At 70.9% G+C, this 27,386-nt stretch overlaps 1 protein-coding gene across 9 annotated transcripts in view; it reads left to right on the top strand.

The window, feature by feature from the left end:
• The first annotated feature begins 2,043 nt into the window (after positions 1-2,043).
• Positions 2,044-27,386, top strand: part of LOC138105549 (plectin-like) — a 48,671-nt gene continuing 23,328 nt past the window's right edge. For 2 of the 9 annotated variants that reach the window (XM_069005687.1, XM_069005680.1), the window contains exons 1-9: positions 2,044-2,220; positions 22,702-22,763; positions 23,763-23,852; positions 25,365-25,442; positions 25,534-25,626; positions 25,833-25,999; positions 26,691-26,806; positions 26,898-27,004; positions 27,089-27,208. In XM_069005687.1, the coding sequence (XP_068861788.1) occupies positions 2,061-2,220; positions 22,702-22,763; positions 23,763-23,852; positions 25,365-25,442; positions 25,534-25,626; positions 25,833-25,999; positions 26,691-26,806; positions 26,898-27,004; positions 27,089-27,208 (993 nt within the window). In that variant the 5' untranslated portion in view covers positions 2,044-2,060. Of the gene's footprint in view, positions 2,221-11,263; positions 11,769-13,304; positions 13,362-13,656; positions 13,766-17,249; positions 17,383-22,701; positions 22,764-23,341; positions 23,357-23,762; positions 23,853-24,144; positions 24,181-25,364; positions 25,443-25,533; positions 25,627-25,832; positions 26,000-26,690; positions 26,807-26,897; positions 27,005-27,088; positions 27,209-27,386 lie in introns of those variants that run through there. The other 7 variants (XM_069005684.1, XM_069005681.1, XM_069005683.1 and 4 more) reach the window with 7 other exon arrangements.

Raw genomic sequence — 27,386 nt, 5'->3', positions numbered from 1 at the left:
TGGGTGCGCTGGTCACCCGTGCCATGCTGGGCGTACTGGGAGTGCTGGTCGGGGTTGGCCCCTGGTGCTGGCTGTACTAGGAGCACTGGTCGGGGTTACCCCCGTGCCGGGTGCGCTGGTCAGGGTTAATCCATCCCGCGCCGGGTGCCCGGGGGTGCCTCCCCCGTGGGGTGCGTAGGGTGCGGAGGGTGGGGCGGTGAGATAAGGCGCCCCCCGCTGCCCGCCCCCCGCCCCGCCTCTGCCGCGAAGCCGGGGCCGGTGCCGGTGCTGGTGCGGGCGGAGCCCCCGGGGCCATTTTCCCCCGGAGCCCCCGCGGTACCGGTGCCGGTGCTCCCCCCCGGTGCCGCATTCCCTCCGGAGCCCTCCCGGTGCCGGTGCCGTTTCCCCCCCCGGTCATGCCCCCCCGTCGCGTCCCGGCGGACATCGTGGCGCTCGGTGAGTCCCCGCGCGTGGGACCCCCCCTCACCGGCTCCCCCGTGGAGCCGGGAGTGGCGGGGGGGCGGCTCGGGGGATGCTGCGGGGCTGCAGCAGGGCGGTGGGGGGGCTGCAGGAGCCGTGGGGGCTGGGGGCTGCGGCGTGGAGGGGTTGTTCGGGAGGGCTCTGCTGGGGGTACGAGGGCTCTTTGGGTGCTGGGACCCGAGTCTGGGGGCGGGGGGGTCCCTATGGGTGCCCCTGTGCGTGGGGGGAGGCGGCGTGTCAGGCTTGGGGTGGAGGGGCTGCGCGGGGGACGTGGGCGATGGAGCCGGTGACTCAGGCTTGGCACCGCGCCCCCCACCTGCTCCCCCCCACCTGCTCCCCTCACTTCCCCCCCACGCTCGCTCCCACCTCTTCCCCACGCCCACCCCCCGCCCGCCACCCCACTGCCGGGGGTGCCGGTGATGCTGGTGGGTCTGGGGGCGCCGGTGATGGCGGTGACACCGGGGTCCGAGGGTGCCGAGAGGGCCGGGCGCTGTGATGTCGGTGATGCCGGTGGGTCCGAGTGCCGGGCCCGGTGATGCCGGGGCCGGTGGCTTTCCCGGGTTCGGAGCTTCTGCAAATGGCGCCTCGGCCGCGGCAAACGCCCGGTGCTGCCGGCTCCTGGGGGAACGAGCCCGAGCCGCTGTCAGGGCTGCGGAGGCGCCGGGGCGGAGGTGGGATGGCGGAGGTGTCGGGATGCTGGGGGCAGGATCGCGGAGGTGCCGGGATGGCGGGGGTGGGATCACGGAGGTGCCGGGATGATGGAGGCGGGATGGCGGAGGTGCCGGGATGGAGAGGGCAGGATCACGGAGGTACCGGGATCACAGAGTCATCCCCGCCGCTACCGGCACCCTCCGTCCCGCTCCCTTGGGAGCGCTCCTGGCACAGAGGGGCTGCAACCGGCACCGACCCCGCGGGGCGCCCGCTCCAGCCGAACCCCCGGCAGCCGCTCGCAGACATGGAGCCGGCCTGGCCGCTGCCCCGCTGCCGGTGTGGTGTTGTCCCCCACAGCTTCGGTCTGGTTGTTCTGCCCGTGCGCGCCCCGGCTGCGGCGGCACTGGCGGGGGGTCTCACGGGCGAGTTCCCGGTGCCGGACCGGCCACCACCGAGGCTCCCTGCCCGTCCCTGCGCCGCGGTGGGCCCGTGGGGACCGTGTCCCTGGCAACACCACCCTGCACGGCTCGGCACAGACCCCGCTTCCCGGGGCTGTCCCGAGGGGTTTTGGCACCTCCGGGCGCCCCGTGGTTCTGCCGAGTGCTGAACCGGGTCTGGGTATGCGGGCACCTGCCGGTGCTGCCGTCTCTCTGCCGCAGGAGCCGGGGTCAGCGGTGCCGGGGATCCCTGAAGCGAGAAGGAGGGCGGTGGCGGTGCTGCGGGTCCCTGGTGCCCCAGTGCCGGGGGTCCCTGAAGCGAGAAGGAGGGCGGTGGCGATGCTGCGGGTCCCTGAAGCGAGAAGGAGGGCGGTGGCGATGCTGCGGGTCCCTGGTGCCCCGGCCGGGGGTCTGTAGCCTACGAAGGCGATGGTCCCGGTACCGGTCCCGGTACCTGACGCCGTCCCTCTGTTACAGGAGCCGGGGTCTGCGGGCAGCCGGGGGCCGGCGGCGATGGCGGAGGAGAGCTCGAGTGGCAGCAGCGGCTCGCCTGGCGCCGGGGACACGCTGCCCTGGAACCTGGGCAAACACCAGCGCTCCCAACGAGCCAAGGCGGCCGCGGGCAACGGGACGGTGCTGGACCCCGCCGAGAGAGCGGTCATCCGCATCGCAGGTACGGCCCGGGGGACCGGAACGTGTCCGGGGAGTCGGCGGGATGTGACACGGGAGCCGGGACGTGTCCGGGGAGTCGGGCCGTGACTGGTGGGCTCGGCATGAGCCGGGGTGGGGGTGGGGAGTCGGGCCGTGACCGGGGGCCGGGATGTGTCCGGGGATCTCGGACGTGACCCGCGGGGGGATGGAGGGGTCGGAGGGGGAGGGACGGTGTCTGGAGGCCCGTGGGGCGATGCCGTGGGGGTCCCACGGGCCGGGGGATCGAGGGGTGGCAGCGCGCTGGGAGCTGTGCCGAGGCCGGGGCAAGGAAGCCGCCATGGGGGATAACGAGCCGTGCCGAGCCGTGCCGTCCCCATACGGCTTCCAGTGTGTCCCCCCCCGGCACAGAACCCTCCCACCCCCGGCTATTTCCGTTACACCTCCCTGTCCTTCCCCGCCTCCCTCCCTCCCCTCCCCGCCCCCCCGTCGCTGTCCCCGCTCGAGTTTCGGGGCATTAGTGTCTATTTTTAGGGGATGACGATGCCCCGGCCCATGGGGCCGATTCCCCCCCATCCCCCCTCCCCCCCCCCCAGCTCGCCCACGGCTGGGACTGGGCTCCGTTGGGGGTTGTTGGGGGCCGCGGTGGGGCCCCCTCAGTGCCCCCCAGGTGGCACTGGGAGACGGAGCTTTAAAAATCCCTCGGTGCTCCTGGGGCTGCTGGGGAGTCCCAGGGGGCGTGACGTCCCTGTCCCCCCCAGCTGGAGGGCACGCGGGGGTCTCTGTGAGGGGCTGAGCATTCACCAGAGGAGGGGCCGCCCGGTCTGCCCCTCGAGCGAGGGTGGGGAGGTCGGGGTGCGAGCCAGGGGGTCCCTACCCGGGCTCTGGGGTACAACCAGGCACCCCCCACCCCATCCCTCATCACCGGCATCCCCAGCCTCACACTGTCCCCTATCATCTGCGACCCCTGTCCCTTATCCCCCACCCCTCGTCCCCTTTGCGCTTCTTTGGGCACCCGTGGGTGCCCCACGGACGGGGCCAGCAGTATCGGGGTTCGGGCAGTGCCACATCCCCAGCACCGTGTGACCCCTTTGGGGGGCGTAGAGGATTTCACTCGCCCCATGCCCCATGGGGTGCCCTGCCCCGAGGGCTGCCCGGCCCCTGGGTGCCGTGTCCGTGGGCGCCGTGTCCGTGGCTGCCGCTTCCGCAAGTCGCGGCGCGATTCGGGGCGGTGTCCGGCGGTTCCTTTAAAGGGCTGGGCGGGGGCACGCCCCGTCCCCTGTCCCGTCCCCTGTCCCGTCCCGTGCCCCTGCCCAGCCGCGGGGTGCGGGGCCGCCGAGCCGCTGGACACGCCGGACACGCCGGGCACCCCGGACCCCGGCCCCGGCGCCCGCCCGCCCTCGCCCCCCACTGCCGCCCTCCGCCGCCATGGCCACCGCCGGCCCCCCTCCCGCGCCCGAAGAGCAGGACTTCATCCAGGCCTACGAGGACGTGCGGGAGCGCTACAAGGGTACGGGACCCCTGCCCCACCGCGGGCCGGCCGGGGGGCGCAGTGGGGCGCCGGCCGCGGGGGGGGGCAGCGGGGGAGCGCGGCCGCTCATTCCCATAATTGGGCACGACGGGCACCGCCGGCACGGCCGGGGGGGGGGGGGGGACACGGGGGGGTCGGGGGACACGGCCCGGCACCGCGGACCCCACGGGGAGCGCCCCGGGCTGCTGCCCTCGCCGGGGGCTCGGTGACCGAGGACGGGTGGGGGGCTGTGCCCGCGCCCGCCGGAGCGCCCGGTGCGATCGGTGGCGGCGTGGTGGGGCGGGGGGCTCCCCCCAAATGCTCTGGGGACGGAGGTGCTGCCGGGTGGCTGGGGGCGGCGCGGGGGGGCGCGGGCGGTGAGGGTGCGGCGGCGGGGGTCAGCGGAGCTCCGGTGCTCGGCTGTGGCATTGGTGGCATTGCTGGCTAGCATTGGTGGCATCGGTGGCATCTCGGGGTATGCGCTGGGCAGGGGTCTGACCCCGGTGCTCTCCACAGTGCCCCCGGTGCCTGCGCGTGGCCAAGGGCGCCCCGGTGTCGCGGCAGCGGCCGCGGCCATGCCCTTACATGGGAGCGGGTGCTGCCTGCGGGGGGAGCCCCCCCGGCCCCACGCCGGGGGTCCCAGCTGCCCCCACTGCGGGGTCCTTGGCATGATGGGATCTGGCAGCTCCCACCAGAGTGGGACCCCAGCGTTGGGGTGGTGGGCACGGCCTGCAGCCCCTGCTTGGTGCCGCCACCAGTTGTGCCACAGTCCCGATATCCCCTGGCTGAGGGACCCCGGTGCACTCGGTGCTGTCGGGAGTAGCTCGGCACGCCCGAGCCTGGCAGATCTCATCCCGGCCCGGGTGCCACCGGCAGGGATGGCACACGGTTCGGCAGCTGTTGTCCGTCAGTGGTGCCAGGGCACCGTGGGACGGGTTGGTGCGGCTTGGCTGGTGGTGCTGGGCAAGTGGCAGAGGTTCATTGTCACCATGCTGTCCCACCTCGCTGGGTGCTGGCAGGTGTTCATTGTCACCATGCTGTCCCACCTTGCCGGGTGCTGGCAGGTGTTCCTTGTCACCATGCTGTCCCACCTCGCTGGGTGCTGGCAGGTGTTCCTTGTCGCCATGCTGTGCCAACTTGCTGGGTGCTGGCAGGTGTTCATTGTCACCATGCTGTCCCACCTCGCTGGGTGCTGGCAGGTGTTCATTGTCACCATGCTGTCCCACCTCGCTGGGTGCTGGTGGACTTGGTTTTGAGGTCCTGACGTGGGAGTTTGGTGTCATTCTGCTCCCACCTCACCAGGTGCCAGCAGGCTCAGTGTCACCATGTGGTCCCACCTCACCAGGTGCTGGCAGGTTTAGTGCTGTAGGTTCTGGGGCAGGTGTTTGGTGTCACCATGTCACCCCACCTTGTCGGGTGCTGGCAAGTTTGGTATCGCCATGTGATCCCACCTTGCTTGTTGCCGGCAGGTTTGGTGCTGTTGGACACGGGCTGGGTTCAGTGTCACCACGCAGTCACTTCTCACTGAGTGCCAGAGGCTTTGGTGTCACTGCGCAGTCCCTGGCTGGGTGCTGGTGGGTGTGGGACCCGGGGGGGGGGTCCTGTCGCCCCTTGCCAGGTGCTGGCGGGTTCAGTGCCGTGACCCATGGGGTGGGTGCGGATGCCCGGTGGCCGAGCGGCCAGAGGACGGCTTGTCTGGAGGAGTGGTGATGTCAGGGCTGAGCCAGCACAGCCGGGAAGCATCACAAGCCAGGGCAGGCGGGAAGGGTGACACAGTGGCGGTGGGCACGGAGCCCATCGGAGCTGGTGATCCCTGCCAGCACGGCTGGCACGTGCCACCCCTGAGGCTCAGAGCCCAGGGGGACCCAGCAGCCACTCTTCCAGGGACTCTGCCATCCGTGGGGCAGGGGCTGGCAGTGCTGGCAGTGGCCCTGGCATGGGGCTGGGTGCTGGGGGTACTGGGATCTCCAGGTGAGGTGGGCACCAGGCACCTCGTGCCTTCTCCATCAGAGCTGTTTCTGTGGCACAGTGCCCGGTGGGCACTGAAACCAGGCTGGAGGACACCGTCACCACTGCCACCATCACCACTGCCACTGTCACTGCGGCAGCTGGGCCCCGGGCTTGGCACGGCGTTCATCCACAGTCACCTGTGGGGGACAGCTGGGCCCCTGGGACACCCCAGCCCTTCACCGGGGTTGTGGAGTGGAGACCACACCGGGGTCCCTCCCACTGTCCCTGGAGATGGCCAGTGCTCACAGTGCCATGGCCAGCATCCCTGGGAGTAGAAAGTGGCTGCATTATGGTGGCTATGTCATGTCCCTCCAGGTATCCTTGGGGTTTGGGGGCTGGCTGGTGTCCGTGCTGGGGTCCCTCCTGGTGTCCATGCTGGGGTCCCTCCTGGTGTCCGTGCTGGGTCCCTCCTGGTGTCCATGCTGGGGTCCCTCCTGGTGTCCGTGCTGGGGTCCCTCCTGGTGTCCCTGGGGATCTGGGAGTAGCTGGTAGCCACAGTGACGATGGTGGCTGCAGTGCTGTGGCTATGCTGGAGTCCCTCCTGATGTCCCTGGGGCTTGGAAGCTGGCCAGTGTCCTGAGTGTGGTGGCCAGCAGCTATGGTGGCTACAGTGTGGTAGCCTCCTGGGCTGGCCGGTGACCACAGTGGCTACGGTGGGGTGGCTGTTCCGCAATCTCTCCTGGTGTGCCTGGGGCTCAGAGACTGGATGGTGGCTGCAGTGGTTGAGGTGTGGTGGCAGTGTCAGGGTCTTCTCAGTGTCTCCAGGGTTCTGGGGGTGGCTGTGATGCAGTGGCTGCTGGCCACAGTGGCTGCAGTGGCTGATGGCTGTGCTGGGTCTCTCCTGGTGTCCATGGGGCTCGGAGGTTGGCCAGTGGCTGTGTTGGAGGGGCTGAGTACCTCCCAATGTCCCCAGGGCTGGCCAGTGGCAACAGTGCAATGGCCATGCCACAGTCCCTCCTGGTGTCCCCAGGGCTGGCTGGTGGCCACGGTGTGGTGGCTGTGCTGGGTCCCTCCTGGTGTCCCCAGGGCTGGCTGGTGGGCACGGTGTGGTGGCTGGTGGCCACGGTGTGGTGGCTGGTGCTGGGTCCCTCCTGGTGTCCCCAGGGCTGGCTGGTGGGCACGGTGTGGTGGCTGTGCTGGGTCCCTCCTGGTGTCCCCAGGGCTGGCTGGTGGGCACAGTGTGGTGGCTGGTGGCCACGGTGTGGTGGCTGTGCTGGGTCCCTCCTTGTGTCCCCAGGGCTGGCTGGTGGGCACGGTGTGGTGGCTGGTGGCCACGGTGTGGTGGCTGGTGCTGGGTCCCTCCTGGTGTCCCCAGGGCTGGCTGGTGGCCGCGGTGGCCGCAGTGCGGCAGCAGTTCCCGGCTGGGCTCGGGGCTGGTGTGGCCATGCAGAGCTGAGGCTGAGGCCTGGCACCACCAGCTGGCACCGTGCCAGGGGCTCCCGCCAGCCCCCAGACGGTGGTGCCAGTGCCGGGGGGGAGCTGGGGGGGTCCTCTGCCCCCTCAGGGACAGACACCCACCCAGCACCGCTGGCAGGGCAGAGCTGGGCTGAGGCCCCATGCCCCGGGGATGGGCCCCACTGGCAGGGGAGTTGGGCTGAGCTTGGGGGGCTGTACTAGGTGGGAGGGGGCTGGGCGTGGGGGGCACTGTGTGTGCTGGGTGGGAGGTGGGGTCTGTGTTGGTGGAGGGGTCTGGACTGTGAGGGGGTCTGAGTGGTGGGACCGCGCTGGTGGGGGGGGCTGTACTGTGCTTGGGCAGGCACGGGGCTGTGCTGTTGAGGGGGTGCTGGGCTGTTTTTGATGGGGCGGGGTCTCTGCCGTACCGGGGGCCGGGGAGGGACTCTGTGCCGTGCCGGGGGGCTGCGAGGCCGGTCCTGGCCGGTGGCGGGGGGGCGGTGTCGGTGCCGCAGGGGCGGGGGGCTGCGGCGGCGGGGCGGGGCCGGGGCCGGGGGGGCGGGACGGACCCGCCCCGGAGCTGCGGGACCGGCCGGCAGCGTGCGGGAGCGCGGGCAGCCATGGAGGGGGCGCGGGGCATCCACCACGAGATCGCCTCACTCAAAGGTACCGGGGGAGGGGGCACCGGGAGGGGTCCCAGGGCCAGGCCCACGGGGACCGGCGGGAAGTCCGCGTCCCGGGGAGGATTCCGCGTCCCGCGGGGGGGGGGGGGGGGGGGGGGGCGCGGGGGCGCGTCCCGGGGAGCTCCAGCCGCGCCGCATCCCTCCTGTGCCAGTGTCGCAGCGCAGGCAGGAGAGCGGGGGTCACGGGGAACGCCCCGGCATCACCGCGGGTGCCCCGGCATCACCGGCGTCACCCAGAGTTTCCCGGTGTCACCAGGCCCGTGCCAGGCACCGCCGTGCCGGTGCCGTGTTACCGAGCCGTGCTGCAGAGCCGGCGCGCTGGGGCGTGAGTAACGGGCGCCGGCGGATGCCGGTCACGGGGCTGCTGGCGGCTACCGGCCCCTGTGTCACCGCAGCGGGCAGAGAGCCACCGCGGGGCCCGGCACCGCAGCGAGCCACCGGGCCGGGGTCGGGCTGGAAAGGAGCCCGGCGAGGGTCGGCGTGTACCCGGCGAGAGATGGGGTGGACCCCGGGAGAGTCGTGGTGGACCCCGGGAGCGTCAGCGTGAAGTCAGCGAGGGTCGGGGTGGGACGGACCCCGGCAAGGTTCGGGATGACCCCCGGCAGGGCCAGGGCGCCCGGCAGCTGTGGCGATGCCGCAGGCCCCGGCGAGGGGCTCCGGGTCGTGTCCCCTCCTGCAGAGCCCGGGCTGCGGCGGGGCTGATTTACGGTGAGAACCATCCCGGCTCCGGGACCCCTGCTGTCGCCGGGACCCCTGCCGGCGCCGGGACTCCCGCTGGCACCGGCCTCATTATGAGCCGGCCTCTGGCCGCGGTGCCCTCCGCAAACAGCCGCGGCTTTGTTCCGCTGGGCACAGGGAGCCCCGCGGCCCCGCCAGACCCCAGCACTGGCACCGGCACCGGCGCTGGCACCGGCACCGGGAGGCCAGCGCCGGGCCCGTGGCCAGAAGCCGCTGCCACAACCGCTGCCCGCCCCAGATTTGGGGGGCTGCCCCCCGCCGGGCTGCCCGAGGGTTCCATGGGGTGGGGGGCGCAGGGGGTGCGCAGGACCTGGGGTGGGGAGTATCCCCGGCCCCGGTGCTCCTGGCCCGGCCCGGGATGCGATGAGGTGAGCGGAGCTGCGGAGCCGATGCGGGAAGGCTCTTTCCCGGTGGGTGCGGGGCGTGCCGGCGCCCTGCCCAGCACGGGGCAGCGGCGGGACGCTGGCGATGGCCCCGCTGTCACATCGCGTTGGATCACGGCGGGCGGCGGGCGCTGACGCGGCACTTCCCGGAGGGAGCCGCCGGCGCGGCCGTGACCCCGCTGCGGGCTGGGGGTGCGGGGCCGCGGCTGGGGGGGACTCAGTCCTGCTGCCCCCCCATCGCTACCCCGGTCGCTGCCCCCATCACTTCCCTACAGATGCCCCCATTGCTTCCTCCATCACAGACACCATCGCTCCCCCATTGCTGCTCCCCATCATTTCTCATCTCGACCCCCCCATCTTTGCCCCCATCCCTGCCCCCCATCACTCCCTGCATCACTGCCCCTCCCTCTACCCCCAAACCGCTGCCCCCCTCGCTCCTGCCGTCTATCCCACCCCGCTGGGGTTCTGGGGTGCTGTGATGGGCTCTGTGGGTGGAACGTGCTGAGGTGGGGCTTAGGCAGGCAACTTATGCTCTCCCAAGGGATCCCCTCTGGGGGGTCTGGCACCCCAGCGCTCACGGTGCCCCTGCGCCAGCTGTGCTGGGGCCCAGTGATGGGGACTCTCGCAATGGGAGCCCCACTCCACCACACCCCTCTGCCCTCCGGGATGGCGGGATGGGGAAGTTGTGCGAGTCCTGGAGGGGGCCCCTGGTGACACCAGTGCATTTACATCAGTCCCCGCGGGTTTGGGATCCCCGTGGCCAGGCAGCAGCCACCCATGCCTGGGTCACTGCTCCACACCAGTAAATCCCAGTGAATCCCAATGCCACTCCCAGTAGTGCCATCGGCAGGGATGGGGGTGCCGGGGATGGTGCCCCTCCATTCCCCCAATGCTGCCAGGGGGCTCCTGCTGCAGCCTTGCAGCGTCCCTGTGCCCTGAGCTCACTGCGCTTGGCCGGAGGGGCTGAAGGAGCCCTGGGGGGGTTCCTCCCCTTTTGGGGTCTGTGGGCCTGGGATCTCCCTGGCATGAGGCAGCCCCCGGCGTGGGGGGACACCCTGGCAGCCCAGTTCGCCCCAAACAGGCCCTCCTGCTCTATGATGTGGGTGCCACCCACACCCCCTCACGGAGAACCTGGGTATGCCCTTGGAGAGGGGGGTCGGTGCTGGGGGTCCCGCTGCTGCGCCGGGGGCCATGCTGGGGTCCCCGCGGTGCCAGTGGGGGGATTGTTGGGCGGTTCTCGATGCCGGGGGGCTCGGGGGCTCGGGCAGCTGCCTCGGCCCCACCTGCCACCCGGAGGGTGCGGTGTGGCACAGCTGTGCCACCACCGCGGTTGTGTCACTGCCGGGGAGTGGGGGGGACGTGTGGTCCCCCTGGGGCTGCCGGGATAAACAGGGGCAGGAGCAGAGCAAATACTGACGTGGCAGGATGTGGCTGCCGAGCCCCGCCTGTGCCCCTGCCCGCACCCGTGCCCATACACCTGCTCGTCCCCTGCCCGACCCCTGCCTGTGCCTCTGCCTGCAGCCGGGCAGTGCGGGATGCTCGGGCGAGCGTGGAGGCGCCGTGCCCGGCTCAGGGCCCCCCCGGTCTCAGGGATCCCCGGGCTCACTGTCCTCTCCCGAGCTCAGGGAGCCCCGCGGCTCAGGCTCCCTCCCCAGGCTCAGGGTGCCCCTCTCAAGCTCAGGGACCCCCGCAGCTCAGTGTCCCCCTCCCCCTGGGCTCAAGGATCCCCGCGGCTCAGGGTCCCGTCCAAGCCCAAGGACCCCCGCGGCTCAGGGACACCCCCCGGCTCAGGGTCCCGCCGGGCACTCCATGGGGCCGGTCCCGGGGCGGAGGCGGGGCGGGACCCGCGGGGGTTCCCACGTAGGAACCGGCCGGGTGGGTCGGGGCGGGAGGGGGAAGAGGGAGGCGGGTCCGGCTGTACCCCCCCCGGGCGGGAGCCGGGGCCGGGGAGGGGCCGCTGGTGAGTCAGGGCTGGGCCTGGGGCCCCCCCTGACCCCCCCCGACCGGGGGTGGAGCTGCAGCCGCTCCCGCCGTGCCGGCAGCCAGCGCCGCGCCGTGTCGGATCGCGCCGGGACGTGCCGGGCCATACGGGGCTGTACTGGACTGTACTGGGCTGTGCCAGGCCATACCGAGCCGAACTGGACCATACTGGGCTGGGCTGGACCACACCGAGCCGTGTTGGGCCGTACTGGGCTGTACTGGACCATACTGAGCAGGGCTGTGCTGGGCCATACTGGGCTGTGCTGGGCCATACCGGGCTGTACCATACGGAGCTGTACTGGACTCTGCTGAGCTGTGCTGGGTGAGACGTGACCGAGCCCTGTGGCCTGTGCCGTGTGCCGTGGCCTGTGCCGTGCCGCCCGCACCATGGTGGCGGGGATGCTGATGCCGCTGGAGCGGCTGCGCTCCATCCTGGAGCTGCTGTTTCGCGAGGGTGTTCTGGTCGGGGAGCGGGACGGGTGCCCCCGGCGCACCCACCCGCAGCTGCCCGGCGTGGCCAACGTGGAGGTCCGGCGTGCCATGGCCTCGCTGCACTCCCGCGGCCTCGTGCGCCAAACGGCCGCCTGGCGACACCTCTACTGGTACCTGACGGACGCCGGCATCGCCCACCTGCGCCAGTACCTGCGCCTGCCGCCGGACGTCGTCCCGCGCTCCCTGCAGCGTGTCCCCCGCCCCGCCGCTCCCCGCCCCGAGGCCCGCCGCGCCACCGCCACCGCCGGCACCCACCGGGCGCGTCCTGCTGGCGGTGACCGCCTCTACCGCAGGAAGGACGAGGGCGAGGGGCACGTGGAACCCGTTGCCGTCACCGCAGGGCAGGGGGTGTCCCAGCCGCCCCCCCAGCCCAGCCCGCCCACAGGTACCAATCAGCGCCCTGGGGTGCTCCTGATGCTCTCGTGAGCGGGGGTACTCGAGCCCCCCGGCTCCCAGGGGAGGTCTGGGACAAGTCCTTGAGCCCCCCTAAGCCCCCTCTCTTCCTGGCCAAGGATGGGGTGGGGGGTACCTGCAGGCCCCTGCGCTGTCTGGGGAGGGAGGAGGGCGCTGGGGGGGCTCCTCGCCGTGCCCCCCCTGACCCCATGGGGACCCTGTGGGCTGGAGTGGTCCCTGGTGGATCACGGGGGCTGGGGGGGCCGGGGTGTACTGAGGTGGCTTCCCGGGGTCCCCAAGAGGCCGGCGGGGTGACGGGGCCTGGGGCGCTGCAGGGGCGTCATTGCTCCACCGTGGTGGGGAGGGGGCTGTGCCTTGGGGCAGCTGGGGCTGTGCTGTGGGGCGCCGTGCTGCGGGGGGGGGATGTGCTGCGGGGTGCCCGTGCTGTGGGGAGCAGTGCTTTAGAGGGGCCATGGCGAGGGGGGAACATTCCGTGGGCACTTTGCGCCCCGAGGTCCCCACTGGGCCCAGGGTGGGTCGGACAGACGGCGGCAGCTGGGGCGGGCAGTGCTGGTGGGGAGGGGGCTGCGGCTGCGGGGGGGGGTCCCCAACCCCGCCTCCCTGGCGATACGCGATCCCGACACACGATCGGCGGCAGCTGGACCCGGCGGGGGTGCGGGGCGTCCGGTGTCCCACCCCCCCGGGCGGGGCAGCTGTGGTGTCGCTCCGAGGCGGCGGTGAGGGCCCCCCCGATCCCCCGGGCTGTGAGTCAGCCCGTGGCCGTGGGCAGCCGCCTCCGGTCCAAGTTTCCAGCCTGGAGGCGCCGAGCTCGGTCCCTGCCAGCGCCGTGAGTCACCGGCCGGCGGGGGGGCCAGGCCCGCGGCGCTGCTGCCCCGTGGGTGCTGGTCCCGCGCGGGCAGCACCCACGTCCCGTGGGAACGGGGAGCGTTCCGCAGAGCTCTGGCCCGGGAGTCACATCTCGCGCTGGGCTCCGGGGCTTCGGTCGCTGCCCGACCCTCGCGTGGGGCGCGATCGCGGAGCCCCGGCCGTCCCGTCCAGTCCCGCCGTGCCAGGGAATCCGGCTCCAGGCTTTCCCTCCGCCCCGGGAGCCGCTGCCGGAAAACCCGGCCTGGAGTTCCGGCTTACGGGGACGGGGTCTCGCCGGCGGCGGGGAGTTGCGGGGTCCCCACGGGGCGGAGGGGATCCCGGTAGCCCCCAGAGGCCCCATTTCACCCCCAGCCCGGCGGGCCGGCCTTCTTCGGCGGCGGGGCCATGCCGAGGCCCTTAGTCCCGATGTCACGGCGACCCCCGAGGTGTCGGCCTGGTGACCCGCCCCGGTGCCGGGGGGTCCGGGGGTCCTGGGGCGCCGCCGCGGTCACTCCGTCCCGCCCCTACCCGTGTCATGTTCTAACTCGGGCTCGGTGACGGGCCCCGGTTATTTATATCGGCGCCCGCTCCCTGCCCGCCCCCCCCCGCCCCCGCCGCCACCGGCGGAGCCGCGCTGCGCCCTCGCTCCGCGCTCCGCACCTGTCCGCACCCTGCCCGCACCTGCCCGCACCCTGCCTGCCCATGAAGGTCGTACCGGGTGGGTGAGACCGGTGGGGCTGCGGAAAGGACGGGGACGGGGGGGCTGGCGCCGCCGGGGCGCGTTGTCCCGGGATATAAAAAGCCGGGATGAAGGGGACACTCCGGGGGGGGGGAGAACACGGGAGGGGGGGGGGGGTCACAGGGCGGCCCTGCCGGTGCGGCGGGCAGGAGGCGTCTCCGCGCCGCGGTTCGGGAGGGGTTAAGGCGGAGCGGGCGCTGCCCCGTGGGGGCGGGCGCTGGTCCGTCCCTGACCCGCCGAGCCCGGCCGGTGCCGAGCCCGTCCCGTGTCCCGCATGGAGGACACCGGGTCCCTGTTCCCATCGCTGGTGGCGGCGGGACACGCAGCATCCCTCGCCCTGGTCTGGTACTGGCGGCGGCAGCGGGACGAGCCGGGGGGCACCGGTGAGTTCGGCTCCGCTCATCCCCCCCGCGCTTCGCTCGGCTCGGCCCCTCGCCCCGCCCACCGGCCCCGGGGAAGGGGGAGCCACACGACACCTGCAGCCCCGCTGGGTCCCGTGTGGGTGGGGGTCCTGGGGGGATTTAGGGGGGACTCACCCACCGTGGGGTGGGGGACAAGGGGAGAGACCTGCTGGCCTGAGTTCTGGGGGGCTTCACCTGTCATGGGGGAGCATCCTGGTGGGAGCGGTACCCAGGCGGTGGGAGCGGTACCCAAGGGTGACTCAGCACTGATAGAGTGTGGCCCCCCAGGGCCCCCTCCCGTGCACCCCCGCTCCACTCTGACGCTTTTACGAGTGGAGGTCCCGACAGGAGCTTCCTGGCACTGGGCTGGCTGCCCAAATCCTTCCCCAGCATCCTCATCTCCGAGCCATGAAGCTGCCAAATATTTTGGGGACGGGTATCTGGTGACGGGGTTGGGGGGGGGGGCGGAAAGGGCCGGGAGGATGCCGGTGTCTGGGGGTCCCACAAGACCCCCACACGCACCTCCGGCGCGGCCGCAGCCACCCGCATCCCAGCTACCGGGGCTCTGCCGGCGGCCCCGGCCCTTCCCCCCCCTCCCCGGCGCTTTCCAGGGCGTTGGCTGCGGCTTCCGTCGATCTGTGTGCGGCACTGGGCACCGTCACGCCGGGATGGCTCCGCTCCCGCGGCCGCCGCGCTGGGAATCCACCACCAGTCCCGCGGCCGGTGGGAGCCACGGTGGCCGCTGCCGTTGCCGGTGCCAGATAAGGCGGGCAGGGCACCTTGGCCGGGCCGGAGCCCCCGCTGCTCGCAGCCGGGGGGGCCGCTGTCCCTGGCGCCGGTGCAGTCCGAAGGACACCCCCAAGGTCGCACCTGCCGGGGCCCATCATCCCGCTGCGCTGTGCCACGCCGCGACCCCCCTGAGCTGGGAGCTCCCGGGGGGCTCCGGCAGCACCGGCTGCTCTCGGTGGTGCTGAGGGCTGCGCTCCTGCAATCCCTTCGGGGCTCGGGGCTGTGCCACCGGTGGTCCCCGTGCTCGGTGGCGCCACGCCGGGGCAGTGGGCTTGGTTTTGAGCGCTGTTCCTGGAACCCTCGTGGCGGGGGAAGGGGGCTGCCTGGTGCCAACAAGGGGCTGCCCCGTGTCCGCGGGGGGCTGCCCGATGCCCACGAAGGGGCTGCCCGGTGTCCGCGGGGGGCTGCCCGATGCCCTTGGGGGCTGCCCGATGCCCTTGGGGGCTGCCCGGTGTCCGCGGGGGGCTGCCCGATGCCCTTGGGGGCTGCCCGGTGCACACGAGGGGCTGTACCAGCTGCTCTTGGTGTCACTTGTGGCACAGTGTCAAGGCAGGTGTTTTCGGGGGACACCACAGCCCAGCCGGGACTCCCGTCCTTGTCTGCATCGCCATGCCCGCGGGGCTGGGGGGCAGAGGGCTGGGGAAGCTCGGGGGGGTGAGGCAGAGCTTGGCAGCCCGCTGGTGGCGCCGGCTGGTTTTGGCACCAGGATGCCGCTGTTTGTTTGGCCCCGCTCCGGTTTCCAAGGCTGCCAGAGACGTGGCGGCAGTGGGCGGGTGGGGGCCCCAGAGGTTTGGGAACCCCCCTGTGTCCCCCTTTCCGCTCCACTCAGCTTTTCCACCGTGCTGGCGGCTCTGGCTGTGCCAGGCCGGGAGGGTTGTTGGATGCTGCTTCTGGCCGCAGCTATGACTCACCAGTCTCGAGGGGCTGTGGCTGGCAACCACCGGCATCCCCGGCGCAGCCCCCCCGACACGGCCCCCGCCCCGCGGCACTGCCTCTGGCAGCCCTGGGGAAACTCTTCCCGCCACTGTCCCACGTCCTGCGCGGTGGAGCCGTGGGAAGCGTCCCAGAGCCCTGGGAAGCGCGTTGGAGCCGTGGGAAGTGTGTCGGAGCCGTGGCAGCGTGCGGGAAGCGTGGCGGGCGTGGCAGGCGCATCCCACGGGACACGTGTCCCGTTCCAGGCGGTGTTCCCCACTCGCCAGCTGCTATCGCCCCGGCTTGGCCCCCCCGCCCCCCCGGCTCCTTATCTCCGCAGCACAGATGGGACGCTGCCGCTGCCGTGGGGCTGAGCCGTGGGTCGGCACCGTGCCATGCCGTGCCGTGCCAGTCCCAGCCCCCACTCCTGGGCCTTGCTGCTGACCTGGTTCATCCTGGATGGCTTGTGCCATGTTGGGTTTTAACACTAGATTCCCTGAGACCCCCCTAAGACCCCCTCGGAGACCCCTGTGCTCCCCGCAGCAGGGATGTGCCTTGCTCCAGCAGACCCCTCAGCACCCAGGGTGCTGACACGGGCTGCAGCCGACCTCAAACCGCTTCAGTGCCTCCCTGACCTGATCCTGTGCCGTGCCATGCCTGTGCCAGGCCATGCCCATGCCGTGCCCATGCCTGGTGGTTCGAGCCTCTCCAGCTTTGTCCCAGCTGCTCGCTGCGCCCTGCCCACAGCCGTGAGGGATTGGGGGGTCCCAGCAGAGCGGCCGGGGTTGGGCTCCACGCTGCCCAGGAGCAGGAGGAGCCGGGCTGGCGGAGGCCGTGGGCTGTGTGAGTCACTGGCCGCTCTCTGGCCGCGCTCCGGGCGCGGATTCCGCTGCACTCCCACCAGACGCGGCCGGACGTGGAGCGGGGCGGGGGGCGCCGGGCCAGGACGCGCGATGGGCTTCTCGCTCTGCTGTTGTTGCTGCTGCGGACCAGGAGAAGGTGACCGACCTGCGCGCGGGGGGTTGGGGGCATCGGGATGCCGTGGCATCCCCCAGGACCCCCGTTCCCGCCCCAGGCCCCTTCCCAGCACAAACAGGTCCGGCCCTGCGTGTGCTGGCGGGCTCGTCCGGCCGCAGGGCGGGGGCAGTGGGACGCAGCGTTGAGCACAGGGGGTCCCGGCACCTTGGGGACCGGTACGGTGGGGACCCACCAGAAAACACGCTGAGGGCTCCCCTTGGCACATGGACGGACCCCTGTGGAGCCTGTGGGGAGAAGCCGGGAGGAATGAGTGCTGGAGTAAGCGGTTCGTGGTGCCCCCGCCCCTGGGAGCTCTGTGTGTGTGGAGGGGCCAGGACGCGGGTGCTGGAGATGTCGGGGTGCCCCGTGGCTGCAGTGCTGGGTGGTCCTGGAGGCACCGGATGGAGGGGTGAGGGTGGGGGGGAAAGGGGAGTTCTGGGTGTGTGGGGTGCAGAGACCCAGCACCGGGGTCCTGAGTGCTAGAGGGGGTGTCCCGTCTGGAGATCCCCCCGGGCTGGGGAGTGGAGTTTCCCCTCGGGTCCCCCTGGGTTGCAGGGACGGGGTGTCGTCCCCGGATCGCTCCGGTTTCCCCGGGTGCTGCGGGCGGTGGCGCAGCCGGGGCCGCCGGGGGGAGGGCGGGGCGGAGCGGGGCGGGTCCCGCCCGTTTTTCCCCCCCCCCCCCCGCCCGTCCCGTCCGCCCGGTGCCGCTGGTCGGTCCCGGCCGTGGGTCCGTCGGTCGGTCGGTGGATGGTGGGTCCCGTCCAGTCCCGTCCGGTGGAGCGGCGCGGCCATGTCGGGCCCCGGTCCCGGTGGGGACTGGCTGAGCGGCAGCTCCGGGCCCGAGAGACGACGGTACCTGAGCGCCCGGCTCTGCTGCACCGGTGACCGAGGGGAGAGGGGCCGGGAGGGGCGCGGGGGAGGGAGTGGAGGGGTCCTGAAACGCGAGGGGGGGCCCGGGGGGGCTCGCGGCAGGACGGGGGCCCCGAGAGCGGCGGGAGGGCGGGGGGAGACGGGGAAGGGCGGGGTATGCGCGGAAACCCCCCTTGAGCAACGCCCCCTCTGTGACCCCGCCCTCAGGGCCAGCGTTAGCTGCGCTGAGTTTGGGGCGGGCTCAGCCGGGAGGGAGTGAAAGTGTAAATGTGTGTGCGTATTTGTGTGTGTGTGTGTGTGTGTGCGCGCCCTGGTACACGTCTGCTCAGGTGTGCACCAGCGAACGCTCGTGTGCGTACGCCCGTGTGTGTGTCCGTGCACTCGAGTGGGTAGAGGCGTGCATGTGAGCGTGTGTGAGTGTGAACGATGCTGCACACGTGTCTGTCCGGGGGCTGTGTGTGTGGAAGTGAGCTGCTGCACACTCATGCTTGTGTGTGTGTGTGTGCGCACACACCTGTATGTGCGAGTGCACACGTGTGTGTGAGCATGTGCACACCTCTGCGGGCCAGTGCACGCGTGTGTCAGTGTGCACGTGTGTGTGTATGTGTGCACCCGTGTGTCTTGCTGCATGTGTGCAGTGGCGCACTGATGTGTTCTGTGCGTGTGTGTGGTGTGTTTGCATGCCTCAGCACACTCACGTGTGTGTGTGCACCCCGTGTGCGTGTGCCTGTGTCTGTGTGTGCACGCCGTGTGTCTGTCTCAGCTCCCCGTGCCCACCCACCCTGGGGTGCTCCCACACCGCGGGGAATCCCCGGTGCTGACCCTCTCCCCGGTGCTGTCCCCCCGCCCCCAGGTCCTGACTCTCCCCCCGGTGCCAACACCCCGCTCGCTGCCGGCGGCCTCAGACCCCGCCGCCTCCCGGCACTCCCTGGCGCGGGGCTCGAGGTCTCCCCAGCCCTGGTGCGGCCGGGCCGGTGCCGGGAGCCCTCGCAGTGCTTTGCTGCCCCGTTGTCCTGGCCTGGTGCGTGGCGGTGTCGCCTCGGTGTCACCACAGCGCTGGGTACGGCCCTGGTGCCGGCAGCGCCCGTTCCGTGCCCGCGGCCGCGACTGCCGCAGGGTGCGGGTGCTCGGCGCAGTGTCGAGGTAGGGGCGGCTCGGCGGGTCCCGGGGGCTCCCTCGGAGCTCGGAGGGCGAGAGACGCCGTGGGAGGGAGCCAGGCCGGCCCGGTAGCGTCGGCACCCGCGGGCGAGGCTGAGGCGCTCCTGCCCGGCCGGCCCGGCTGGCCCGGGAGCCGCCAGAGCCGGGAGCTGCCAGGGCCGGGAGCCGGGCGCCGCCTGCCCCGGGAGCCGCCGGGGACGGTGCCAGGAGCCGCCCCGTCAGGTCTTCAAAGCGCCCGCTCTGACGCCGCCGCGTCCTCCCGGTCGGTGCTTGCCGGAGCCGGGGTGCCGCAGCCGGGGGGTGCCGGTGCTGGCGGTGCTGGAGCGGCGGTGCCGTCCCGCCCCTCACCCCGGAGCGATCCCAGGCTCTCGGTCGCGGCTCAGAACCCGCCGGCCCTGGCCCCGGCCCCGGCTCGGCACGTCGGGAGCGGTTCGGCCGGTGAGAGCGTGGTGCCAGGCCAGAGCGGTGCCACCCTTGTCACCGCCGTGGCAGTGTCACCGCCGTGTCCCTCTCCCGCCCGGTGGCACCTCCGGCCGTGTCGCGGTAGCCGCGGCTCCGGGGTGCCCCTGCCTCCCCCGACGTGCGTCAGCAGGGCTCCCACCGCGCTCCGGGCGCCAGATGTGCCTGTGCCAGATGCGCTCTCGGCGGAAAAATGTGCGTGCCGGGGCTGGGGCCGGGCCGGTGCCGCCCGCATTCCGCGGCGGCCGCGCTGGCTCTGCCCCAGCGGGCATCGGGCCGGCCGCGGCTGCCGCTCCCTGACGGGCCCCTGTACCCACAGAGTGTCACAAGTGGGTGTCAGGGGTGGGTGTCACGAGTGGGCGGGGGCCGGCGGGGCTCCCCGTGGCGCCGCGGGCGCGCGGTTGGACCGTGAGTCACCATGAGACGCGGCCACGGCTCCGTGTCCTTGGACTCCACACTGGGGACGGGCAATGCCCGCCGCTGCAGAAAGGGGCTGTTGGGGCGCAGACTTGGGCGTTAGGGTGCAGACATGAGTGTTGGGGTTTAGACGTGGGTATTGGGGTGTTGGCTGTGCCAGGCTGGCAGCGCTCAGGGCACCCGCAGCTGCACTTTCCCCAGCAGCTGCCACCCCTGCCGTGGATGACGTGGGTGACGCTGGTGACATGGGTGCTGCGATGGGCAGGACTGACAGGTCCCTGTCACCCCAACTGGCTGTGGATTCTCAGCCTGGGCCAGCCACCCCAAGGAGGGACGTCCCAGGGGGATGCAGCACCCAGTGGGGCACAACCCCTGCATCTGCCCTGTGGTCCCCACAACCGACGTTGTCACCCGTTGGGGGAGTGCGGTGGGAGAAGAATCCCTGGGGAGGGGGGATTCCTACAGTGCTGCCAATGCCCCCACCCGATGCAAGAGCCCGTGGGGCCTGTGGGGCACAGGGCAGGGTGTGGGTGCTGTCCTGGGGGGCTCGTCGGGAGTGGAGCTGCTGCAGGGGCTGGTGTGTGCAGGGGGAGCCCGGGGGAGTCTGTGGGGCTCAGTCCCACATCCTGGGGATCCTGCAGCCCAGGGGATTGTGACTCTGAGCCCCTCAAGACAGGCCCCAGGGATCAGCCCCTCAAATGTGGGACCTGGGACCGGGGCTGGTGAACTTGGGGGGCTTGAACCCCAGGTGGGGGGAGCAGGGATCCTACTGTGTCCAGCCGTGTGCTGGGGTTTCTGGGGCGGTCCCTGGGCTGTGGGACCAGGTGGTGCCAAAACCCCCACAGGGACTGAAGGCCCCAGTTGGGAGCCCCTGACCATGGGGCCAGAGGGGTTCTGGGGACCCTCTGTGGTGGGTTAGGAGGGTCTTGAGATGGAAACCTGGGTGACCTGGGCCTCTGAAGCTTGGAAACCTGGTGGTCCTGAGGTGTGGTGACTGGGGGTCCAACAGCCCCAGGCTGTGGGTCCCACCCCCCTGGACTTGTAGACCTGGGGGTTCCAAGGCCCCGAGCTGTAGGGCAGGGGGTCTGGCTGCCCTGGGTGAGGGGGTGAGCGGTTTCTGGGCACACCGGTCTTCAGGAACGAGGGTCCCACTCCCTGCGCTTGCAGATCTGGGGGTCTCACGGCCCCGTGTGTGGGACTGGGGGTGCCGGCTCTCCATGGGGTGCCCCATAGCTGGTCTGTGGGTCCATGTCCCATCCCGGCTGCAGGCGCAGGAAAGGAAGGGTTAAAGCTCGGGAGTTTCCTGTGGGCAGGGTCGGGGCGTGGGGCGGGGGAGAGAGCCCCGTCTCCTCCCCGGGCCGCCCCACTCGCGGCGGGACCGGCGGCGGAGCGGGAAGGGAGAGCAGCTGTGTTGGGGCTCAGCATGTCCCGGCCGCGGCGCAGCTCGGAGGAGGCTCCGGCGGTGACCGCCCGAACGGGCTCTGAGGACAACCTGTACCTGGCCGTGCTGCGGGCGGCCGAGGGCCGCAAAGGTACCGCGCCATTGCATCCCCCAGCCGGGGCCGTGTCCCCAGAGCAGGCTGCGGGGCAGACCCCCGTACCAGGGCGGCGTCCCTGGGGGACACCCCCGTTCCCATGGGTCCGTGTCCACGGGGCCGTGGGGTAACCCTCCACACCAGAGCGGTGTTCCTGGGGCAGAGCGCCGTGCCGGGGCGGTGTCTCCAGATGGTTCTACCCAGGGCAGGCTGTGGGTCTGACCCGCCACGCCGGGGCGATGTCTCCGGCCAGGCTGTGGGGCAGACCCCCATGCCGGGGCGGTGTCTGCGGGACGGGTTTTGGGGCAGACTGGGGCAGACCCCACGCCGCCGCCCAGCTCCATCCCCGGTGCCCGCGGTCGCTTCCTGCCACGCCCTGCCTGGCCGCCCGGCCTGGCCGCGGCTCTCATTCTGCCGCCGCCGCGGGGTGGGCGCCGCTCTGGGGACCCCTTGAGTGTCAGTGTTGTGGGCGCGGATGCCGGGGTATGGTGTCGGTGCCCCCCGCTCGGCGCGCACTGTGCCCCACGTTTCCTTCCTTCCTTCCTTCCTTCTTCTCGCACCGTGGCCACTCCCGGCCCGGCACGCCCTGGCTGTGCCGCTGAGCGCCCGTGGGCCCGCGGGGCGATTCGGGCCGTGCAGCATCCCCGGGTGCTCTCTCGGGCGGGGGATGTTGGTTGTGCGGCGCTGGGTGCTGCGTGGGCAGATCCCGGCACGCTCCGGCAGGGCAAGACCCAGCATGCGGCACCCGGCTCGCCACGGCGAGGGCAGGGGGGAGTTGAGGCTGACGCGGCACCAGTGGCATCGCCACACGTGCGTGGGGTGTCCCTTCTCTCTCTGACCCCTCTTGGGCATCAGGCTGCGTCTGGCACTGGCGGTGACACTGAGGCCCACAGGGAGCGGGGACAGGAGAACGGGTGCTGGCAGCGGAGCGCAGGGCACTGGGGGGGTTAGCAGGGCCCAGGGCAGTGGGTGCTGGGGAGCTGGGTCCGGCGTGATCCCAGGTTCCCATCCCAATGTGTCACCATTCCCATCCCATCCCCTAATGACAGGGCAGCGGGCAGGGAGTGCCGTGACTCACTGTGGCCCTGTTGGCCTTGTGCCCACAAAGAAGGGTGTCCTGGGGGTGTGGGGTGTCCCAGGGTGTCCCACGGCTCTGGCAGTGCAGACGGTGCATGGGCTCATCTCGATCCCATACGTATCCCACCAGGGCTCTGCCTGTGGGGCCAGGGCTGTGCCGGGGTTGTGCCAGGACAAACACCCTGTGGCCTTGTCTCTGTACCATACCTGTCCCGCTCAGTCAGAGCCCACTGAGCCCAGGGCAGTGCTGGGGCTCCTTGCCGCAGTGCCAGGGGGCTCAGGGTTGGGTGGGCACCTCCTGCTCTCAGCAGTCACAGAGACACAGAATATTCTGAGGTGAAAGGAGTTCCACAAGGATTGCCAAGTCCAACTCTTAATTTGTCCATACTGGGGTTGAACCTGCAGCCAGTTCTGGTCAGCTGATCTAACCTCAGTGCTCAGCGCTGAAGTGCTGCTGGGTGCTGGCGGGTGCTGGTGGGTGCTGGCATCGTGCTGGCACGCCGGGGCCAATCCCCGTTAGCTGTTTCCTTTCCCCACACCCCGTGAGTCACTGTGGTTCCCCAGAGCTGTTGGCTCATCGTTTCCTGCGCCAGCCATGCCCTGCGGTGCCACCGGCGGGGTCTGTTTTTTGCCATGCCGTGACCCTGGTGCCACTGGCTCACCTGTCCTTCTCGTCTCTTGCAGATGAGCGAGATCGTGTCCAGAAGAAAACCTTCACCAAATGGGTCAACAAGCACCTTATCAAGGTATGGGTACCGCCAGTCCAGCGGGCACCGCTGCCCCAGCAGTCCCCGGCCCCAGGCCCTGAAGCACCCCCAGCCGCAGCCCCGTGTGCTGGTGCGGCCGAGGATGTGGCAGCGGAGGGTCCCCAGTGCCAGTGCTGGTGCTCTTGTGCCTCACCTGTGGCTGAGGCCCCTCAGCTGCTTCCATGGGGGAGTCTGCCCTTGCAGGCAGGATCTGCCCTCCTGCTGCCCTCCCATGTATGCCAGGAGGGAATGGTGCCCCTGGCACGTGGGGATGTGTCCCATGTATGCCAGGAGGGAATGGTGCCCCTGGCACGTGGGGATGCGTCTTGTGCTTTGATGCCCTCAGTGCTGTCCCACTCCTTCCAGTGCCCATTCCCTGCCAGTGTGCTGGGCCCATGGCCGCAGGCAGAGCCCCACCTTGGCACCCGGCACACACTGGGACATGCCCCAGCCCCTGCGCCAATGTGTCTCCACACGTCCCTGACCCTGCAGTGCCATCGTGGTGCCACCACACTCTGCCCATCCTGGGTCCCCTCTCTGCTCTCTCCTAACTGCTCTCTTCTCTCTGCCCTGCGCAGCACTGGCGAGCAGAGGTAGGTCCTTCCTCTCTCTCTCTCTGTCCCACCGCGCTCTTCCTCCTTGCACACCCTCCCTTCCCCACGCTGGGAATGGACCCCTGGGGCTGCCGCTGTGGTAGGCAGTGGGTCTGACCCCTTCATGGTGGGCAGTGGGTCCAACCCAGCATGGTGGGCAGTGGGTCTCTGTGCATGCCACAGTGATGCCAGAGTGATGCTGGAGTGATGCTGGATCCATCCTGGCACGGGGGGAGCTGCTGTGTGTGTTTGGGCGGGACATGGCACTGGGGACAACAGCTGCACTTGGGGCTGTGTGTGAGCACCCGCTGTGCTGGGGGGTCACCGGGCGCCCACCCCGGTGTTGGCTGGCAGGGGTGGGGGATGCTCAGCTGCCCCCGGCCCCCTGAAACCGCTGTCCCCACAGGCGCAGCGCCATGTCAACGACCTGTACGAGGACCTGCGGGACGGGCACAACCTCATCTCGCTGCTGGAGGTGCTGTCGGGTGACACACTGGTAGGTGTCGCGCTGCCCTGCCCTGCACTGTTCCCCACTCCCCACCACGTGCCGGCGCCCCTCTGCCGGCCGTCCTCGTCCTCACCCTCGCTGCCTGCCTCTGTTCCCTCTCTTCCCGCTTGGCCGTCGGTCTGTCCCAGCGACCCCAGAGTGCCCGCGCCCCCCGCCTCTAACCTCTCTTTGCTTTGGTGCCCTCTCTGCTTCCTGGCGCCGGTCCCCGGCCCACCGCCGCCTTTGCCTCCTCCTTCTCCTTCCTCTCTCTGCTCCTCTCCGCTCGGCTCGGCCGGGGCAGCCCCGGGAGCGCGACGTCCTCCGGACCTTGCGGTTGGTGAGTGGTTCTGCCGTCAGCTCTTGGCATGGCCCCGCATGGCGACCAGTGCTGTACCACCGGCACGGAGCAGCGCCGAGCATGTCCCAGGACTGTCTGCATGCCATGTGCCGTGTACCGTGTGCCATGCCTGTCCCAGTGGTCCAGCCATGTGCCATGCCTGTCCCAGTGCCATCCCGGTGCTCTGGCTGCATGCTGTGCCTGTCCTGGTGCCCCCCAAGCCCAGTGCTGTGGGGGTGGGTTTCCCTGGGCCAGAACTCAGTGGCAGCAGCAAGAGAGAAGTCGTCTTCCACAAACAGCATCGCTGGGAGCAATCCCACCATGCTGGGTGTTGTCAGGCTGGAGCTGGACTGTGGCTCCTGGCACCACAGCAGGACGTGCTGCAGGCTCTGTGGAGTGGCTGGCCACCGTGGCCACCAGCTCCCTAGGTCTCCTGCTAGGGCTGGCCGTGGCCCTGAGTGGCTGCAGGTCCATGTTGGCCCCCTTCTGTGGGATGGGGTGACCCTGGTCTGTTGCTGAGTGGCACGAGGGGGTTCATGGAGTCCCCAGCTCTCCCAGCAGCCAAAGCTGGGCTTAGCTGGTGAAACATCGGCATTGTCACGGGGCAAGAACGTGTGGGGGGTCTGTCTGGGCAGGACCCAGGGGACCCCAGCTGGAACCCACAAGTTTGGGGGACGCTCACCCAGCTTGGCAGTTCCTGGTCCTGCTGAGGGGACACTGGAGCGTGCTGGGGAGCTGCATGGGGAGGGACCACGGTGACCAGACATGCAGCACTGCCAGGACCGGGGTGCACTGGCACTGAGCCAGCACCAGTCCTGCCCGGGCAGTAGCTGCTATGCCCACACGTCGGTCACTCGGCTCCCCTCGGGATGGCTGTGATGGTCCCGGTGCTGCCGGGTGCGGCGTGGGAACAGCCTGTGCCGGCGGGTTCGCGGGGGGGCATGGGGAGCGTCCCCACCCCTGCAGGGGCAAAGTGCGAGGGCGGGTGCCATCGGCATGCGCGGCGCTGGGAGGGGCCGGATAGTGCCGGGCGTGGGGGGCCGGGTGACAGGACGGTGTCGTGGCATCTCAGCGGGGCCGTGGCCATGGGGGGGGGGCCGGGGCCGTGGCGGGGCTGTGGCGGCGGGACACGGCAGGGCTGCTGTGTTCAGTGTGGCTGCACTCACTGCCCTCCTCTCCCCCAGCCCCGGGAGAAAGGCCGGATGCGCTTCCACAAGCTGCAGAATGTCCAGATTGCCCTGAACTACCTGAAGCATCGGCAGGTGAGAATGGGGTGGGACCCCTGGGATGCCCGTAACCCCGGGGCCGTGCCGCCCTGCCCTGTCCCTGAGCTGCGCGTGTCCTGTGCTGCAGGTGAAGCTGGTGAACATCCGGAACGATGACATCGCTGATGGCAACCCCAAGCTCACACTGGGGCTCATCTGGACCATCATCCTCCACTTCCAGGTGAGCCCGGCGGGACAGGGATGGGGACAGTGGTACTGAGGGGCCAGGATTCCGTGGTGCTGGGGGCCTCCCCGGGCTGGTTTCGTCCCCAGTGGGGCAGGAGCGGTGTCACTGGCAGCTGCCATGTAGCAAGTGTCACTGTGCCCGTGCCGGTGCCCGTGGTGGTGCCTGTCCCAGTTTCCGGAGTAACAGCTATGTCCTGGCAGATCTCAGACATCCAGGTGACGGGGCAGTCAGAGGACATGACAGCCAAGGAAAAGCTGCTGCTGTGGTCACAGCGGATGGTGGAGGATTACCAGGGCCTCCGCTGTGACAACTTCACCACCAGCTGGCGGGACGGGCGCCTCTTCAATGCCATCATCCACCGGCACAGGTGGGTGCCACGGTGGTGCCGTGTGGTCCATGGGCAGGCATGTGCTCACGGGGTGCCCATGCCGATCTCGCTCGGGGCGATGCGAGTGCGTGCTCCTGACGAGTCCTGGCCCATCGGCCTGTGCCGGCAGTGCCGTGCCCACCGTGGCGTGCCGGGGCGCTGGCAGGCAGGTCCCCGCGGGTCCTGCTGGGACTGCTGCATGCCTTTGGGGAGAGCAAATATGTGCAGGCCTGTGCCAGATGGGGGGAGTCACCTGCACTGTGCCGTGTCACGGCTGTGCCATGCTCTGCACCAGGGCACTGCCATGCTGAGCTCGTCCCCACCGTGGAGCCCCAAAGGGAGCCAAGGTGTCAGCCCCACAGGGGATTGGGGTGTCAGCCCCACAGGGGCCTGGAGCGCCAGCCCTGTGCAGGGTTGGGGTGCCCAATTCGCAGGATATGGGGGCTCTGACTGTGCCAGGGTTCCCACTGGGGACCAAGGGTATCCCCAGCTCCTCATGTCCCTGTGCTGCCTGTGGGGGTCTCCCCTGCCACCAGTGCCCCTGGTGTGGGGGTGTGGGGTCTGGGGTGGCCGGGCAGGAGTACAGGCAGAGGAGGCAGCTCTGGTGGCCCCAGGAAGGGGGGGACCTGCCATCCTCGGGGTTTTGGGGTCCCCACAGCCCCACTGATCCCTGCTCATCCCCCACCCACAGGCCAATGCTGATCGACATGAGCCGGGTGTACCGCCAGAGCAACCTGGAGAACCTGGACCAGGCCTTCACCGTGGCCGAGCGGGATCTGGGGGTGACACGGCTGCTGGACCCCGAAGGTGCGGGCCAGGGTGAACTGGGAGGTCCCTCTAGGGAGCCCCATCCCTTCCCACCACAGAGTCCCCCTCCTGACCCCCTCCCTCCCCGCAGACGTGGATGTGGCGCAGCCAGATGAGAAGTCCATCATCACCTACGTGTCCTCGCTGTACGATGCCATGCCGCGCGTGCCTGAGGTGCAGGATGGTGTCAAGGCCAACGTGAGTTGGGGTGCTGGGGGTCACTGCTGCTGCTGCTGCCCCCCACAGTGTCACTCCCTGCCCCACACGTGTCCTGCTCCCCAGGAGCTGCAGCTGCGCTGGCAGGAGTACTATGAGGTGGTGACGGGACTGCTGCAGTGGAGCCGGCAGCACTCGGCACTCTTCGAGGAGCGTCGCCTCCCTGCCAGCTACGAGGAGATTGAGGTGAGGCCAGCAGCACAGGCACGGGAGTGAGGACAGGAACAGTGCTGCTGGCCTGGCATGGGCATGGGGATGGACACAGAGAAAGGGACATGGATGGTGCTGCCACAGGGATGACCAGGAGCCACTGATGGCTGGGGCAGCATGTGGCAGAGTCCTAGCTGGCCGGTGGCCCCACTGT

Source organism: Aphelocoma coerulescens, chromosome 2 (assembly GCF_041296385.1).
Source record: "Aphelocoma coerulescens isolate FSJ_1873_10779 chromosome 2, UR_Acoe_1.0, whole genome shotgun sequence".
NCBI classification, from domain to species: Eukaryota; Metazoa; Chordata; class Aves; order Passeriformes; family Corvidae; genus Aphelocoma; species Aphelocoma coerulescens.
The sequence above is the reverse complement of the archived record's forward strand: the minus strand, read 5'-3'. Positions and strand labels throughout refer to the sequence as shown.